This window comes from Panulirus ornatus, chromosome 47 (genome assembly GCF_036320965.1).
Source record: "Panulirus ornatus isolate Po-2019 chromosome 47, ASM3632096v1, whole genome shotgun sequence".
Taxonomy (NCBI): domain Eukaryota; kingdom Metazoa; phylum Arthropoda; class Malacostraca; order Decapoda; family Palinuridae; genus Panulirus; species Panulirus ornatus.
Window position 1 is genome coordinate 20,935,088 of NC_092270.1, and position 20,053 is coordinate 20,955,140.

The window sequence follows — 20,053 nt, forward strand, 5'->3', positions numbered from 1 at the left end:
TTTGCCATGGCCACCACCTTCAGGGAGTTTACAAAGGGAACAGATGTAAGAGATGTAGATAGATAGATAGATAGATTGATAGATAGATAGATATTTTTCAGTTTAGAACAAAATTCATATTAATTAGGGTGTTATGTTGTGCAATGAATTTGATTACATATGAATGACCTCCTATTCATTAATGCGTATGTACATTTTTTTGGGCAAGCTGAGAAGAGATTGCTTGATAGTTATTCACACTTCTTTAATCATTATCGTAAAATTCTCAATGTTACAATTGTAGTTTTTAATGATCAGTGGATTGAATGGATATAGCAGAGGTTTAAGGAGAGAGTACTCTTAAGTTTATAATTCTTATTGGGCTCTTTTGTGATGATCATTTTTTTTTTTTTAACAAATAGTGTCATGTAAGTGCCATATGTTATTCCTTTCTCCAGATCACACAGTGTTGCTGGTTGGTCTGCTGGTGACAGGGGTCTCCTTTGTGATGGTCTTTATTGGGGCCAGCATCTTGTGTCGTGTCCATCAGAAAAAGAGAGAACTCCAGGAGAGGGCAGACACTGAGTACCTCAAGCCTCGCTATACTCGCCACAACCCTTTGGCCAGGTAGGATCGACATGCTACTGCCATTTATATCCTTAAGTCTTTTACTTGTGTCTGTAAGTTCTCAGATATCCACACATCTTTTGCTCTTTGGAATGATGCATTTGTTCAAGTTATCTTGTCATTACATACAAAGTGGTTATATTGTGTTGTGATGTGGAGGTTTGATGCTTCAAATCTAGACACTGCAGAGATGAGAGTATTAATTAATAAGTGGCATAGAAATTTTTGAAAGTTTAAGGTGAATTAACTATGGTTTTCATGTAGAAAGCTTTTTTGTGTGGAGGGAAAAGCTACCATTTCTGTAATTGGTAAGGAAAACTTGGTTTGAGCATGGTTTGAGCTCTAATTATTTTTCTTGAGGGTCAGTTTGTCTGACTATCCATGAGACATCTCATTCCTCAGGTGGTTAAAAACCTCTTAACCTTTTCTCTTGCTGATGAGGTAAATGCCTCTCACCTTTCATTAACCACCTGCTTAATAGTAAAGGTGTTACTTTGGGTGGCTCTTCTCTTTGACCAGTCAAAAATCTCGACTCAGCAATGAAGTCATTGTCCCCAGGTTCTCAGTAAAGATGTGCCATGTTACAATCTATATATTTCACAAACCCAGACATACACTTGTCCTAGACATATTCCCAGCTTGTGCATCTTCCACATCAAGCTGAAATACATAGCACAAGATTTTTTGGGTGTCTGAATTTCTAGGACTTAGTGCAAGGGATATGGAATGAATGGCCTCATAAGGTACTGAATGTATCTGACTAAGATTGCTTGGGGAAGTTGAGACTTCCTGAAGGTCAGGATAACAAAGGTTATAGTTGCAATAACATCATGACAATGGAACTTTTGGCATATTTCAGCTTAATCAGAAAGTCAAGTGTTTTACTACCTCAACTGCCCCAGCTTAACCACCAATAACATTTTGAAAAATAAAGGGATTGGAGGAGTTAGGTAGTCAATTCTTTCCAGTGCAATAAAATTAAATGAGTATTTTTGGGTTTTATGTCAGTCAGTTGCCATTTGTCATCACTGCTGTTACCACAGGGAGCATTGAATTTTTTGTGGGGAATAAACCCCCTAGTGGCATGTGTAGAAAACCATGAAATCTTCTTTGCTTCCTTTTGTTACTTGGATGTTATTGTCTGTCTTAAAGCAAATCGAATGAAGACTTTAGGGTCGGATGCTCCAAGGTCGCATCTGTCTGTCAATTCCCTCAGTGAAAAAATCTTACTCGCTAGACTTTAAACCATTCATGTAAGTTACTGTGGATTTAAAGATAGCCTTCTATGTGTGTGGAGGGATTTTGAGATGTCAAATACTATATTTTTATTATTTTGACCTTGATAATGGGTTGATTACTATGAGTAGAAAACTGTAAAGTTTTGGTAGCTTTCCTGGCCTTCTTGGAAACACAGCAAACTTTTGTGCATGATGGGAATCTCCTGTAAGCACTGTCAGACGTGTACTTCTGAGTTTTGCTTTCCACATTTTTTTTTATCATTGAATACACTAACATATTTGTGTTCTTTAGTGTTTGCATTAGCACAAAACACTCTGTCAGAATTTTTGTATTTTTATTAATACCTACTGTTGATACTTATTCAAACCATGCAGAGATCTTCCTGGGAGAGGTATTTCAGACCACCATTTTTGTTTTATCCCCTTGACTTATAAGTCTAAATTGTTTGTTTGATATCATGTTATATGAATAGAATAATTACAAAGAGAAAAAGTGTACTTGCCAGGAAAAATAAAAGAAAAGGCTATAAGTGTTTTAGGACAACTGAACCCTGCAGTCGACACAAGTTGTTTAAGTTGTTGCAACAGCATTATCCCACAGTTATGGGTTAAAAGGACAAACTTAAGGTGTGTGGGTGACAGCCACTGACACTGAACAGAGCTCCTGATCACTAAAGTTACTTGAAAGAGAAAGATCTTGGGTCTTAGTTCATAGCTACTATACACTGTACCACCAAGAAGGGTACAGGATATGCTAAGGATAAACCTTATGTGTTCCATAGCCACCTTGAGAGTAAATCATACAAAAAAATGAGGTACAGCAAGGAAACCCTTATTCACTAAGTATGTACATTAGATATTGTGTAAATGATGTGTAGGTATATGAATAATATGCATATACAGGTACACCACTGATTTTCTGGCACTCTTGGTTCCAAAGCCTTGCCGGATTAACCATTTTGCCTGACCAACCATGGTCATGTAATAATAATTCATCAGCACACCTCTAACTCACTAATTATACATATCCCATCTGTTTAAAGTATACCATGGACTGCTAGAGATTTAAATAAAAGAAATATTAAATGTTTGAGCACCTTAAGATGGTAAGTCTGTCCTTAGATTATTTGAATCCTGTGGGGTCTTCTTTGTCTTCAGTTGTTAGTGTTTATCTAGGTGTGCATCACCAGAATAATGCAGTTTCGTCTGCATTATACACCTGTTCAGGACTGAGGTGCTCGTCAGCTTCGAGTTTTGCAAATTTGTCCACATACTCAGCGGCTCCTTCGTGGTTTGCAGACCGCTTTTCTCCACACACTTTATTCATGGAAATTCCATGACGCTTCTTGAATCTTTGAAGCCTTCCTTCACTATAGTCATGCTCATGTTGTAATCTAAGTTCTTTATGGGACAACTTAGCCTGGTCCATTATCATGCTACCTGAAAAGTCCACTCCGGCGCTGTTAAAACCATTCCATCATCACTCAATCGTGCTCAGTACTCTTCCCATCTTTCATAGTTTTTAATTGTCATTTGCTTCCTGGAATCGCTGTCTGCATAGAATTTCAATATTTTCTTCCTTTGCTTCTTTATATCATCAACAGTTGATGAACCAATACTGTAGATGTCACACAGCTGATGCACCGAAACACCATGGTCCATTTTTTTCAACAGTTCTACTTTATCTTGGATCGGTATGGACTGGTCTTTACGTTTGACACCATGGCTGACACTCTCATATGACTTAGAAGCCATAGCTAGGGTTAAATTTAAGTAAAATAAGCTAAGAATCTCACAGAATTGCGGTATCACCACCAACAAGTGCAATGTAAAGAATGTGAATGAGTGCGCCCCTTGCACTACGCCATCTGTGGCCGCCCAGTAAACTAGTCTGGTGGCTGCAGTAATTTCAAGTTCCCTCAAGTAATTTTGTCTGGACTAAAGGAGGTGCCAAACCATCAATTGGTGGAAATTCGGTGGTGTACTTGTATAAGAAATGTATATGCACAAAGCATCAGACTGGGGAAGAGCAGTGTGGTTTCAGAAGTGGTAGAGGATGTGTGCATCAGGTGTTTGCTTTGAAGAATGTATGTAAGAAATACTTAGAAAAACAGATGGATTTGTATGTAGCATTTATGGATCTGGAGAAGGCAGATGATGGAGTTGATAGAGATGCTTTGTGGAGGTATTAAGAGTATATGGTGTGGGAGGTAAATTGCTAGAAGCAGTGAAAGTTTGTATCAAGGATATAAGGTATGTGTACAATCAGGAAGAGAGGAAAGTGATTGGTTCCCAATGAATGTCGGTTTGCGGTAGGGGTGCATAATGTCTCCATGGCTGTTTGATTTGTTTATGGATGGGGTTGTTAAGTAGGTGAATGCAAGTATTTTGGAGAGAGAGGCAAGTATGCAGTCCATTGTGGATGAGAGGGCTTGGGAAGTGAGTCGGTTGTTGTTCGCTGATGATACAGCACTGGTAGCTGATTTGTGTAAGAAACTGCAGAAGCTGGTGACTGAGTTTGGTAAAGTGTGTGAAAGAAGAAAGCTAAGAGTAAATGTGAATAAGAGTAAGATTATTAGGTTCAGTTGGGTTGAGGGACAAGTTGATTGGGAGGTAAGTTTGAACGGAGAAAAACTGAAGGAAGTGAAGTGTTTTAGATATCTGGGAGTGGATTTAGCAGTGGATGGAAATGGAACTGTGAAAACGGAAGTGAGTCACAGAGTTGAGGAAGGTTGAAGGTTGTGGGAAAATTGAAGAATGTGTGGAAGGCAAGAACGTTATCTCGGAGAGCAAAAATAGGTATGTTTGAAGGAATAGTGGTTCCAACAATATTATATGGTTGCGAGGCATGGGCTATAGATAGGTTTGCGCAGAGGAGGGTGGATGTGTTGGAAATGAAATGTTTGAGGACAATATGTGGTGTGAGGTGGTTTGATTGAGTAAGTAATAAAAGAGTAAGAGAGATGTGTGGTAATGGAAAGCGTATGGTGGTGAGAGCAGAAGCGGCTGTATTGAAATGGTTTGGTCACATGGAGAGAATGAGTGAGGAAAGATTGACAAAGTGGATATATGTGTCAGAGGTGGAGGGAATGAGGAGAAGTGGGAGACCAAATAGGAGGTGGAAGGATGGAGTGAAAAAAATTTTGAGCAATCAGGACCTGAACACACAGGAGGGTGAAAGGCATGCAAGGAATAGAGTGAATTGGAACGATGTGGTATACCGGGGTCGACGTGCTGTCATTGGATTGAACCAGGGCATGTGAAGCGTCTGGGGTAAACCATGGAAAGTTTCGTGGGGCCTAGATGTGGAAAGGGAGCTGTGGTTTCGGTGCATTACAAATGACAGCCAGAAACTGAGTGTGAATAAATGTGGCCTTTGATGTCTTTTCCTAGTGCTACCTTGTCCATGTGGTGGGGGGGCATTTTATGTGTGGTGGGGTAGCGAAGGGAATGGATGAAGGCAGCAAGTGTGGATGTGTAGATGTGTATATATGTATGAGGCTGTGTATGTATATGTTGAAATGTATAGGTACGTATACGTATGTGTTTGGGCGTTTATGTATATACAGGTGTATGTGGGTAGGTTGGGCCATTCTTTCGTCTGTTTCCTTGTGCTACCTCGCTAACGTGGGAGACAGTGACTAAGTATGATAATAAAGAAAAAGAAATGTGAAAAAAATGTATGTATGATACACATGGGATATGTAAAATCATGATTAAGTGTAAAGTATGTAGAAAAAATTATATAAAGAAAAACCCATAATCATCTTTTACAGTACTTGAATAAGAAGCACCCATCTTAGCCAAGACCCTCCCCTGTCAACTCATTACCCTTCCACACCGATATAGAGAAAAGTATACTACTCTTTGGATAGTTTCTTCAATGACATAATAGAGAGATTCTGACTTTTTTTCCCCAGTGGGTGAGCATCATTCCAAACATGTCACAGTTTAGGGGTTAAATTCTGGAGCTGTCTTCTAAATAATGTAGGTATAGAAGGGCATTTTTCTTTTATTTTTCCAGAAAAGCCTCATGTCTTTGACACTATATACTTATATACTTATTACTGTGTATAGCTTCCTTAATTTACAATTTCCTTTTTTAAGTTTTTCACTAACCTCCTCCCTCCATGTTGATATGCTTTGTATATCTCACAGGAAAAGCCAATCATAGAGTGGAGTGTATGTTTTGAAGTATGGGATGCTCTCTATGGGGTGATGTCCTGGTTTTGTTTCATGCTCTTCCTTCCCCATTCTTTGAATTTCTTTTTTCTAGCATGTGACTGCTGTTGCATTGAAATGTGTTCCAAGAAGAATGAAGTTTGTCTTTACTAATGACTTTTTTTTTTTTTACAAAAAAGCACTGAATAGCCATGAGGTTTTAGTGCTCTATAAATTCCACAACATCAAATCACTCCAATGATAACTGTGAACAATAATGTCATTACTGAGTGGAGGTTGTTGATTGGCCAGAGGGCAGAACCAGGCTAAGTTACACTGTTCTTTTCTATCAGATATATAATGAAGGGTGAGAGGCATTAAGCACTCCAGTAAGAAGAGGCTCACAGGATGCTAGTTTAGATATTAAGAGTTTTTCATAAAGCATATATTTCATGAAAGTTTTTACTTTCCGTTAGAGAAGGCATAAAGTAATTGCTATAGTGAAACAGGCAATGTTGTACTTATCTGAATTTATGGAACTCTTAGATTTAGTTTTATTTAGAAACATATTAAACTTTGAGGAATATGTTTGATCAGAAATCCAAAGAATGAATTTTTTTTAAGATCAAAATCAGAATTGCAATAGATATCCAAAGATTTGACTGAATCAACAGCTGCAATTCCCAAAGGTGTTTTACAGAATTGAGAGAAAGGTGTAAGTAATTGCTTGTTCACTAATATTTGAGAATTTGGTCCCTCATTTACCTTTGGCTTTCAGTTTATTTAAGAGAAACATTTATTTTACTGATGTATGTAATCTGGTGTGCCCTTTTCATGTAGATTTAACTCAGTCTGATAACATAAACTAAGGTAATGTCATAGAGGACACTTGATTATATGTGTTATTGTAAGGAAAATCTTTGTGATGAATACAGTGATTTATCCTATGCAGAGGTCTTTTATTGCATCTTATTATTGATTGCATCTAAGTCTATGCAGAATGTAATTACATAGCAAGTATAACTGATTAGTGAGCATATTGATAGAATACAAATTTCAGCTTTTTGCATAGGCATTTCTGGAACTTGTTGGAGTTTAGATAATTATATTTGTGAGAGATCCTTGTTCTAACAACAAAAAAGTGAACGCTAGTTTCATTTGGATCACATCGACAGTTGTATGTGCTGATAATTTTAATGATGTATACTTTAATTCTCATTATGTTGAAAAGTGTATTGCTTATTCTTAAAGAGAGCTGGGATTATGAAAAATTTTATTGCCCTATAATCATAATGTATCCCTTTTAGATAATGTAATCAAAATGATAAGTTTAAGCCTCAGATATTACTATATAATAGTGATGTATATGATAATACAGTAGCAGCTGATGTTTAGGGCATTCACTGTTTGTGTAGTGGTACATCACTGACAGTCACACTCATTTTCTTAAATTCACTTAACAGGTATATAACAGGTGAAAAAGAGGGCAAATGAGAGTTGGGGTGAGAGAGTATCATTAAATCTTAGGGAGAATAAAAAGATGTTTTGGAAGGAGGTAAATAAAGTGCGTAAGACAAGGGAACAAATTTATTTTTTATTTATTTTGCTTTGTCGCTGTCTCCCATGTTAATGCAAGGAAACAGACGAAAGAATGGCCCAACCCACCCACATACACATGTATATACATACACGTCCACACACGCAAATATACATACATATACATCTCAACGTATACATATATGTATATACACAGTCATATACATATATACACATGTACATAATTCATACTGTCTGCCTTTATTCATTCCCATTGCCACCCTGCCACACATGAAATAACAACCCCCTCCCCCTTCATGTGTGTGGGTAGCGCTAGGAAAGGACAACAAAGGCCACATTCGTTCACACTCGGTCTCTAGCTGTCACTTAGTCTCTAGCTGTCATGTAATAATGCACGGAAACCACAGCTCCCCTCCCATATATATATGGGGGGCTGGAAATCCTCCCCTCTTGGTTTTTTTTAATTTTCCAAAAGAAGGAACAGAGAAGGGGGCCAGGTGAGGATATTCCCTCAAAGGCCCAGTCCTCTGTTCTTAATGCTACCTCGCTAACGTGGGTAATGGCGAATAGTTTGAAAAATATATATATATATATATGAAAAGGGGAGCAAGCAAAGTACACTCTTTATTTCTGTTGAGGTTAAAGCATCTCTTTATAAATGATTATGATTACTGATGAATTGAATTCACTCTCAAGATTGCTGTAAGATTCTGATTAGGTCAAAAGTTGATTAATGCTAGTGCAAATGTATTTACATTGAGCTCTTACTTAAATTCTGTTGTATTGTATCTCTGTAATTTTTTTTAGTGATTATTGTATTTTCAGTGGATCACAGACATAGTAATTTCAAAGTACTTTGTATGATAATTTTTTTTATATATAATCATTCCTTTTATACTGTAAAAATTTGATTCTACTTTGAACATTGGTTAGAATACACTTGCTTAAGCACTTTACTTATGGCAGTAGGACAGCTTTCTCTGGATGGACAGAGCCCCATGACCATCTTCATGAGCATATGCTTGTTAGGAATGAAAACACCAGTTTACCCCCAAAATGTAGTGTATCCATTAACATTCACCTTCTTTGACTATTGTAAAACATATGAGGCTGGCAGATGCTCATTCATGACTCTGCTTTCATATAACAACCTGTCCAGGTCTACCCCATTATGGTGCCAGGTTTATTTACATTAGTGCACTGTTTGGATATGCAAACATTTGTTTGATGTTGGCTTCATATGTCTTTCCTTAAATTTCTCTTCTTTTGGAGGTAAATGTTTTGTTGAATTTAGGGAATGATAGAAACTGCAGACAACACAGTAAGGATGGCAGTCATAGACTGATATGATATCCATCTCAACTGCTGAGTTTTGCATTTTTCTTTGTATTTTAGAATGGTTTAAATCTTGGTTTTTTCAGTGAGGTAGTGCTGGGAAAACAGACAAAAAAGACCACATTCATTCACACTCAGTCTCTATCTGTCGTGTGTAATGCACTGAGACTACAGCTCTCTATCCACATCCAGTCCCCAAAGACCTTTCCATAGTTTATCCCAGACGTTTCACATGCCCTGGTTCAGTCCATGGACAGCACTTCAACCCCAGTATACCACATAGTTCCAATTCACTCTATTTCTTGCATGCCACTCACTCTCCTGTATGTTCATAATCTTTTTCACTCCATCCTTCCATCTCCAATTTGGCCTCCCACTTCTTGTTCTCTCCACCTCTGACACATATATCCTCTTTGTCAATCTTTCCTCACTCATTCTCTCCATATATCCTCTTTGTCAATCTTTCCTCACTCATTCTTTCCATATATCCTCTTTGTCAATCTTTCCTCACTCATTCTCTCCATATGTCCAAACCATTTCAACACACCTTCTTATGCTCTCTAAACCACTTTTTTTATTATCACAAATCTGTCTTGCCTTTTCATTACAAACTTGATCAAACCACCTCACACCACATATTGTCTTTAAACAATTTATTTCCAACACATCCTCCCTTGTTTGCACACCCCCTATCTATAGCCTATGCCTTGCAATTATATGATAGTGTTGGAAATACTATTCCTTCAAACTTAACCATTTTTGCTCTATGAGATAACATTCTGTTTTTCCATACAGTCTTCATTGCTCCTAGAACCTTCGCCCCCTCTCCCACCCTGCGACTCACTTCCGCTTTCATGGTTCCATTCACTGCCAAGTCCACTCCCAGGTATCTAAAACACTTTACCTGCTTCAGTTTTCCTCCATTCAAACTTACATCCCAGCTAGTTTGTCCCTCAACCCTGCAGAACCTAATAACCTTGCTTTTATTTAAATTCACTCTCCACTTTCTCGTTTCACACATTTTTCTAAACTTAGTCACCAACTTCTGCAGTTTCTCACTCAAATCAGCAACCAACATACTGCATACTCTCCCCTCTCTCCAAAAGTCTTGTGTTTACCTCCCTAACCACCCCATTCATGAACAGATTAAACAACCAACCATGATGACATCATACACCTGCTGCAGACCAACCTCCATTGGGAACCAATCACTCCTCTCTTCCTACTCATACACATGTCTTACAACCTCGATAAAAACTAATCACTGCTTCTAACAGCTTACTTCCCACACCATATTTTCTTAAAATCTTCCACAAAGCATTTCTTACCAACCCAATCATATGCCTTCCTGATCCATAAATGCCACATACAAATCCATTGGTTTTTCTAAGTATTTCTCACATACTTTCTTCAAATCAAACACTTGATCCGCACATCCTCTGCCACTTCTGAAACAACACTTATCCTCCCTAGTCTCATGCTCTGTTCATGCCTTCACCCTCTCAATCAATTCTCTCCCATGCAATTTTCCAGGTATACTCAACAAACTTATGCCTCTGCAGTTTGAACACTCGCCTTTATCCCCGTTGCCTTTGTACTGTAGCTTTATACATGCATTCCACCAATCCTCAGGCACTTCACCATGATCCATACATACATTGAATATCCTTACCAACCAATCAACAACACAGTCACCTCCTTTCTTCATAAATTCAATTGCAATACCATCCACTCCAGGTTTTACTACATCTCATTAAGATGTATTCTGGAATGATAACATGTACATTGTCATTGTTGCTGTCTTAAATATTACAAATTGCATCTTCTTAAAGCCTTAACAAACAAATTCTATTCATGTCAGTTACAGAGACAAGTTATACAAACTTTGGACGAATTATGTGTGTGTCAATAAGGGCGAAAGCGAGAAGATTCATCACACAGGATAGATGCCATTGTTGTTAAGGAATTGCATCTCCTTCTTGCCTTCCCAAGGAATTTGTGTCTTGGTCGTTATCAGTGAGGATTTGGCAAGCAATTATTCTGTAAAAGGATTACCAGCATTCTTGCCAGGGTCCATCTTCACCTTATTAACATGGTTGAAATTGACAACCATCAGCCATCATGAACAGCAGCACCAATTGCCATAGCAGAGGGTGTGTTAATGAAAACCTTGGGCTAGATGGGCAGCAGGAAGGGGGTTGCTCCTGAGGGCACCAAGATGTCCTGGAGCTGCAAGAACTCCCAAGCACAACTAGATGGTTATGATCTTGGCCTTGAGGCCATAGAAGGAAGTCATTAAGATTGAATAGATGTAGATCTATCTATCTATCTATATCTCTCATGCCTGTTCCCTTCTAGAACTCACTCAGAGGGGTGTCCACAGCAATAGAGTCTCCATAGTTAGTGATCTCCAGTGTCACTTGTTAGCCTTTAGTGCCTTACCCTTAACAGGCCACTGGTGGAGGGACAACTCTAGTGCAGTGTTTGTAGAGGTTTCTACCTAAATGTTCCTACTGACTGCTCTAGATGTAGGGGTTATTCTGGCATATGTGCATATGATTATAGCATCCCTCGTGCAACATGGTGACTTGGACAGTGGAGATGTAGATGTCATTTTCATTGATCATATCATCCCAGGTTTGTCTGTCAAGAGCAATGTGAAGATCATTAAAATTTGCTTGTTCGAAATCAGGTAATTTTTCATGACTGTTATGTTGACCAACATTGAGCGCAGTGTTGAAAACAACCTGAAAAGTTATTTGTCAGTGGTAACTTGTACCACTTTTTCTCGAAGTTTGTTTCTAGTCAGAGCTAAATCTCACATATTCTTGTCACGAGTAGGTTATTCATAAGGAACTTCTCATTGGGTGGGAATGGCTATAGGTGTCTTTGGGAGCCCATTTTTGGATAAGACTTCTGCTTTGACCTAGTTGACTTTCATTGTGTGGCTTCGTGTATGCTGCCTTTGGATGAGGGGTCATTCATCAGTAAGGATTAGGTTTTTTCTTTAGTTTATTTTAGACTTTTCTTAATATCTTTCCTCCTCCATGTATGTTCTTAGGTACGTACTGGGTTTGAAGGATTAAAAACCCTCTCTATACAACAGGCAGAGCCGTATGAGCATCACTTAAATTTCCTTTACCTGTCTTTCCCTCTTTTCTTTTCTAAAAGCCATTTCTTGGTTCCAGACAGTAACAGACCAGAGGCAGTCACCAGTGGTCAGCAAATAAATGTGGGTGAGATGTTACTAGGTGTCATCTCGCCTCTACACTGGACGGGTCGCTATATAGTTGCTGAGTTCCTGTGAATGAGGATCTGCTGGCTGCACCTGTTTTTGATGGTCAAAGGGGGTGAAGCCACGTGGATACATATTCTGGGTAAAACTGCGTTTTAACACTCCACTAACCAAGTGCTCTCTCAGATGCTAATTGGGCTCTTCAAACCTTGGAGAAATGGATTTTCAGTTTTCTGAACTTGCATTTATTATTTAAAGTATTTTCGATAGTACAGCTGTGGATGGTATATTGGTGCTATTATGCAAATAGTTCAGGAGTGTTATTATTATTCTTCATTAGTATAAAACTAAAATTGTTTCATTTTCTGCATCGGAATCAATAAGAGATGATTTCCGAATAACTAGTTTTTGATTTTTCTCTGCCATAAATTCATAGTAGTACTCATTTTTAGTTTGTTTTCTAAGATAGAACCAGCAAGTATTGGAGGCAGAACTGCTGCACAGTGTTTTGCCTAAGACCATATTACTTTATTTCACTGACTTTAATTTCACCATTGAAAAGATTGTGAAAATCTCCACTTCAATGGTGTCTTAGGCTAGGGAGGGGCCGGTTTTTATTAGGTTGCCAGAAATTTCAGGAATGTATTTTGTGTTTGTGTGTGTGTGCAGAGTAGCAGGTAGGAGTACATGAAGATGATAGTAATTTTAAGGTTGAGAAAAAATAAACCAATTTTATGTCATTTCATTTTCTCTTTCATATGTAAATTTTTTATAAATATACCTATGTAAAAGTATTTTCTTAACCTTAGTTTACTCTAGTCAGTAGTAACAGTGAAGATTGTAAAGATTAAAGTGTTGAAAATTAATACTGTATTCTTTATTATAAATGTTTGTGAAAGATTACTGCAACAAAGTAATTTTAACTTATGTAACAGGATATAATAGATAATGCACTGAACTGCCATCATCTTAAATATAGTGATAGGAACTGGGCACCAAGCTGTCGATGGTCTGAGTATGATAAAAGATAATGGGAACCAACTGTCATGAATAAGAGGATAAGAACAGAGTTGGAATGATACAAATTCATATGATTACCTACTATAGTAAGTTGTTTAGTGTTTATACTTTATATAATATATACTTTAATACAGTATATCTGTAAAGTTAAAGTTATATTCTTAGAGGAAAACTTCCCCTCAAAGTATTTTCACCTCATGTATATGAAGAATTTGAAAGTTTCAGCATTTTGGTATAATGTGAGGAAATTTTTAAAAAAATGAAAGATTTGGTTACTTTTCTGTTAAGTTTATAATTTATCCCTGGGGATAGGGGAGAAAGAATACTTCCCACGTGTTCCCTGCGTGTCGTAGAAGGCGACTAAAAGAGGAGGGAGCGGGTGGCTGGAAATCCTCCCCTCTCGTTTTTTTTTTTTTTTTTTTTTTTTAATTTTCCAAAGGAAGGAACAGAGAAGGGGGCCTGGTGAGGATATTCCCTCAAAGGCCCAGTCCTCTGTTCTTAACACTACCTCGCTAATGCGGGAAATGGCGAATAGTATGAAAGAAAAAAAGATCTGTAAAGTCATTTTGATAGCTTCAAATAGGACCCAGCTTTCTTAAATACATTTGTGCTATTTTCATTTGATTCTCTCAATAATTTTCTTGTATTCACATTAGTATATTGTTATTTAATGTATGTATGACTCATGTTGAGGTACCTGAGTGAAATATAAAATGTTGAGGGATTTGGATGTGGTTGTTGATAAAATGACTGGATTTATTTACTGTGAACAGATTAAAGGACACCATAGAAAAGCATAGAAACTAGAAAGAAACAGTAAGAGCGCAGTGCTTCATTATCTCTGAAAAAAATAAGAAGTGTTAAACTGAAAGAAAAACTTTCCTATGTTTCGAGAGAATTAGGACCTTCTCTGTCTACAGTGGGAAGAATAGTTACATGACAAAAGCCAGTGCTCAGGCTTGGACACCATTAAGTGCAGTGAGGGTGATGTTACCTGAAATAGTAACTGAAAAATTAGAGTCAAGGATGCCATGGTTATTATCAGTTTATATGGACAGTAGATAGCATTAATGTCAAGAAAATAGATGAGTAATGATAATACAGTTTTCAATGATATAGTCACAAAAGCAGTTCTGAAGGTAAGAAACTGATAAGCATAAAAAGAATTGTAATATTAAAGAAAATTTGACTTATTAATGCTGTGTACTGGACAGTGGTTATTGTAATAGGCAACAGCAGAGGTTGAGGAGGAAATGGTAAAAATTATGTGGTGGCATTGCAAAGTAGCAGCAGTGTAACTTTCAAGAAGCTTCAAATTTGTGCTTAAATATGCTGTATAAAAATTCTTATGGTTATCAGTTGCCACAATTGGCATTTGAATTAGGGAATAAGGGAAATTTGGGATACAAGAGTTTTCCAGTCAGATAAATGCCAGATGACGATGCTTTTCCTATATCATTAACTTTGTCTACTGAAGTTTATGCAATGAATTTCTTTCCACAGCTCCCAGTATCCTGGGGCAGTTGTTCCCACTAAAGCATAAAAATTAATCATATTGACATAATTAACCATGAATCATGAATATCTTTATTCACAAGAAAAAGAATACAATAATGAATTTTGACTGAAAAACAAGTAATTTTAATGGACAGTTCACTTCAGTCTCACATTATGAACAATACTCTTCATAGAAAAAATATATATATCTTTTAAATATAAATATCTAAAGTAATCCCATTCATGTATAAACAAAAGATAGAGAGGCTGAAATACAGAAGTACACACACATTCTTCGTGCAACAAAACATTGTTACTTTGTCAACACAGTAATTTTTTTAATATCCCAACGCACTTACCTTCCTGGAGCAGCAAGGTAAGGTTAGTTACTTTATATAATTTCAGAAAATTAATAAAAATCTTGTGTACCAATTTTCATAACCTGAACTGACCAGTAACATTTTAATAATTGTATGGGATTACTCATTTCATTCATACATATTCAGTAACACCCATGAAGGGAAATAATTTTTTTTAATCATGAATACACTTTATAAACAATACATAAAACTCAGAAACTTAACCACAATTTGAGTACTGAGTTTGATTCGAGTGTTACATTTGAAGATGACGTCAAATATATGATAATTTTAGAGATCAAATCATACCAGTTTCAATTTTTAAGATTAATCATTCATCCTTGGTAAAGAAAGTACATTACACTCTGGAGAAAACTGTCATGTTTACCAGCAAATTCTTTAACCATAATGGTTTATATTCTGCAGTACATAAAAAATCGCATATAAAAAAAAATTATAAAATATTTCCTGATCACAGAGCTCCCTGGGAGATAAAGTCAATATTTTGTGCATAAATCCTAATGCATATAAACTCAGTCCTCAAAATACCAGGTTACTTCAAGGAAAACATAGACCACATTAGGAGTTTTCTTAACGTTCTTTAGTTGCCCCATTTCAAGACTTTATTCTCAATCCACTAGAATGACATTTAACTATATTCATATATTAGGATAAAGGATATTGTGGGAAAGAGTACCTACCTATGAATACCTATAAAAGGATTTGCCAGAACGGCAAGGCTAGCATTAAGAGAGTGAGGAAGGAGTATCCCTTAGTATCCTCTACATGCAATACATTTGCTACACCCTACACATCAAATGCCTGGTCATCCACCCTTTTAAAAATAACAATAATAAAACTACAAACTAAACAAAACACGTTCACTCATAACAATCTCCATCATCTTCACAACCAAAGACATTTAACTACACAATGAAAACAAAATCCTTCCAATACAATCCCACCTTAACATGCTTGGCACCCAATTCTTGCAACATACCACTTCATAAGCAACCTCCATGCACACACCCCTGCCTCTTCACTTCAGCACTTGGTGTTCACAAATACTCCTTCTGCCAACCAACACAATAATGACAAGATACATTCGTAGTGTAATGGCTCAACAAACACTGAACAAGCTGCTCCCCAAACTCCATTCCACTAGCCATTTGACAATCTCAAACTACACTAGCTGATCATAACATATTCATAGGCTGCCCAGGGTAGAGCGCATAGGTTTGAGTCCTAGTTGTCATTGCTGTTCATCTTCCCCAAGGGGATTAAATGGGTACTTGGCTTAGGGTAAGGTACATACATACATGGCGGTGGCATGGCTTCAGTTTGGGCAATCAGCTGCTTACATAAAAATAATTAGACACATCACAGAACTCATGCCTACAATGAAACTCTCACTTGAAGCCAATAAAAACCTACTCTTAAAGTGCCTTGAATTCAACATATGAACTTGGATCATATATCACTGCACTTAATCTATGATTTCAAAAAATAAGTACTGTGGAAACCCCTAAAACTCAAACACACAATATCATTGCACTTGATCTATACTTTCATGTACTGAGTACAGTGGAAATCACCAAAGAAGGGGGTCCAGAGGTACGGAGGTGAGGTGAAGTGAATATAATAGAATGGTGGAAAGAGAAGAGGCTGAGAGATGAAGTGTAGCAAAACAGCTGGAGTGAATGAAAATAAGAATTTTCATTTAGTGGGTGAAACTGTTGCCGACTGATGACTTTATGGCCTTAGTGATCTGCCCGGAGGACTGGCAAAATGTATAGAGAGTGTTTTTATATAAATAAAAGGCTTAACAATGACTGCTTAAATTGCAGAAGTTAAGTCTGCTGAGTATATACAGATAAGTGTATGAGAGAGAGCTGACCGAGAATGTGGTGGCATGCAGAGAACATCTGCATTGGAAGTATCAGTGTAGCTTCAGGAGAGATAGAAGATATGTGGAGCAGATGTCTTCTTTGAAGAATGTGTGTGAAATACATGAAAAACTAAAGTACGTGGCATTTGGATTTCAAGAAAGTTTTGGATTGGGTTGACAGAAAGGCTCTTTGAATATGTACTGTAAATGGAAAGTTAATGAATGTAGTGACCAGGAGAGTTGAGCATGTATGTAAGAAGGAAGGTAGGAAGGCAAAAAGTTCTTGGTGAAGGTGTGTCTGCATTAAGGATGTGTTATGTCACCATGATTGTTGAATAAGTTTTTGAACAGGGTGGTGAGATAGGTAAGGCTAAGGTCTTACAGTAAGCAGCCGGGGTACATTATGCTGAGTGTGGATGGGCAAGGAAGGTGAATAAATAACTAAATACAGATGACACAATTCCGATAGTAGACTTGACAGGTGGTAAAGTTTGAGATATGGGACACACAAAGTCCAGAATGTATATGAACAAAAGTAAGGAAATGAGGTGCAGAAGGGTTATGAAACATGATGGTTTTACACTGTCTGAATTAGGAGGATCTTGGGAAGTTGAGTGCTGTAAGTTTTGGCCTAAAAGTGTATGAAAGTATGGGACCTGAAGTCATCGGTGGGAAAGTGGGCTTAATTCCGGGGTAAATTGAGTGTTTGAGAGGAAATGTCAGTGTCTATCTGTCAGGGCAAAGATGGGAATGTTTGTATGGATGTAAGTCTTGGGCTTTGAATGCAAAAGAATGGAAAAAAAAAAAGGGGGGGGGGTGGACATGTTGGATATGCAAGGCCAAAGGACACAAAAGGACAATATAAGGTGTGATGGCTGATCATGTAAAGTTTTATAATGTAAGAGAAGTGTGTACTAAGCACAGTGTAACTAAAAGAGATGACAAGGATATGCTAAGAATGGTTTGGGCATATGGACAGGATAGGTGAAGAGATCTATATATCAGAAGTGCGGGAAGAAAGACAGAAGGGGAGATTAAGGATGAGATGAAAGGATGGAGTGCAAGAGGCTGTGGGGTATCAAAACCTAAACTCAAGAGGATGTGAGACTAGCATAAGAAGTGTATTTCAGAAGGGTGGAAGTGTCCAAGGGTGGTGTTTAAAACCCAATTAAGGCAGTTATTTAGTGCTTGTCAGGTGATTATGGTGTGTATATGTTATGTCACTGTCACGTTTGTTCTAAGAAAGGGGGATCTGTTAGTGTAGGTTTCTGAAGTGTGAGGCAGGGGTCAATTTTTTTATCTCTAACTGGGGGTTGGTGGTTGGTTATAAAGTGGTTTGGATAAGAAGGGTCAAGGACTGCCATAAAAAGCCAAGTGCAGAGTTTATCGAGGTGAGATTGCATTGGAAGTAGTTTTGCTTCACTAAGTAGGTGTTGAATGTTTGTGGTTGCTCAGTAGCAGGTGAGTGTTCTAAGTGCTGTGTTCTGTATGAACTGCAACTCTGTCATATTTGTTTTTAACAGGATACGTGATTAGAAAGGTGGAGAATAGTTTAGGGTGGAACAAATGTACTGATTTTAGAGGATACACTATATATATATCTCATGGGGCAGGAAGTGAGTATATATATATTGCATGTTTTTACTGGACTCCACCTGCTTGTGGTTACACCGCAAGTGAAGCGTCACCTTTGGTGAGGTTGTATCATCGTCAGCGGACGGAAAAGAGTACAATCTCATTTGAGGAACTTCTCACTCCGAAGGAGTCCATAATTTCTTTGCCAGTTACATTAGCACAACTATGACAACTTCGAAACTGTAGGAGCCCCATAAGAAAGGGTCCTGGGAGTATATCATACATTATAATTATTTAACATTGGAATTGAAATGAGTATTTATAGAGGAAGAATATATCAAGTCCTAGCTGGGTGGAGTAGGTTAATAAAAGTAGCAACCAACAGGTCACAGACCCAACTGGTGCAAGTTGAGGCAGAAGAATACAGGAGTAAAATCACCAAAGTGACGAACTAATCTGCTCAGAGGAACCCACAATGTCTGCTGTGTTGGTAGACAATAAAGTTTGAATTAACAAGTTATTTCCAAGTCACATGACTACTACTTTTACAGCAGGATTCTATATCCTCGTAGATTTTGGGCCACAGAACCCAAGCTATATCAGGGACTGATAATAAATCCATGCCTAATATTCTGAGGAATAGGATTACAGCATCTTAACCCCTGCACTGAAAAAGTTAAGAATAAATTTACAGGAACAATTATAGCCTACACTTTGTCTAGCAATTATCACAAAATTAATTTCTACAGAGGGAGATATCTACATAGACCCATAAAGATCTAAGTCTAAATCATCATCAGAGTCAAGGTCATCATCCAAATCTCCACTCCAGAAGGCAACTTCTTGAGAAAAATCTCCGAGGCTTCTCTCCGATACCATTCTGAAGCAACTGCCAACCCTGAGAACAAACACATACATGAGTGAAAAAGTGATAGTGGGGTACTACTTTGATTTCACATTTAAATAAAACATAAAAACCCACTTTGACATAAAGGGAAACACTTTCTGGTCACTCATCTAGTACTGGATGCATCCCAAAGAAAATAGAAAAATCAAAAGTTTTGAAATTCTTCCTCAGATAGTTGAAGTAACAAAACACATAGAACAACCTACCCTTAGGACCCGTTCCTTTGCTGAACTGATCCCAATTCCTACCCTTTAGCTTGCCCTGGCATTTACAAACCTGATTTCATGATGCTCTGTAAGAGGCAAGCAGGACACGCACAAGAAATGTACTACTGAATATGAGTCTTTTCTGGAGAAACCTCATTTATATTGTGAGTGGCTTTCCTTCTGATAAAAAGTAACATCTCTGATTCATATTCACTGGCAAAGGACAATGGAGAGGAAGCAAACTTTTTATATATATAAATCCATAGATAAATTCTACACAAAAAAATAAAGAATAGGTAAAACATGCTCTGCAGAGATCATTTGCCCTGTAAATGACTAGTGAAACAATGAGAAGCATTACCATATGTTAGCCAGATTACTAAGACCCAAGAAATTAGGCTTCCCAAGGGATGGCACAAAAACAGTGAGTCTCGATACATCTTGGTTAATGAATCATGAGAGAAAGGTA

The 20,053-nt window shown here is 37.5% G+C and overlaps 2 protein-coding genes across 4 annotated transcripts in view; one reads left to right on the top strand and one right to left on the bottom strand.

Moving 5' to 3' along the window:
• The window catches only part of LOC139763659 (uncharacterized), a 32,480-nt gene extending 17,898 nt beyond the window's left edge, over window positions 1-14,582 (top strand). Inside the window, exons 6-7 of the mRNA XM_071689954.1 lie at window positions 438-606; window positions 12,086-14,582. Coding sequence (XP_071546055.1) covers window positions 438-606; window positions 12,086-12,092 — 176 coding nt within the window. The 3' untranslated portion in view covers window positions 12,093-14,582. The remainder of the gene's footprint in view (window positions 1-437; window positions 607-12,085) is intronic.
• Window positions 14,583-14,725: 143 nt separating this feature from the next.
• LOC139763662 (cytosolic carboxypeptidase 1-like) overlaps window positions 14,726-20,053 on the bottom strand; it is a 32,234-nt gene continuing 26,906 nt past the window's right edge. For 2 of the 3 annotated variants that reach the window (XM_071689958.1, XM_071689959.1), the window contains one exon: window positions 14,726-19,369. In XM_071689958.1, the coding sequence (XP_071546059.1) occupies window positions 19,257-19,369 (113 nt within the window). In that variant the 3' untranslated portion in view covers window positions 14,726-19,256. The remainder of the gene's footprint in view (window positions 19,370-20,053) is intronic. The other variant, XR_011716201.1, reaches the window with a different exon arrangement.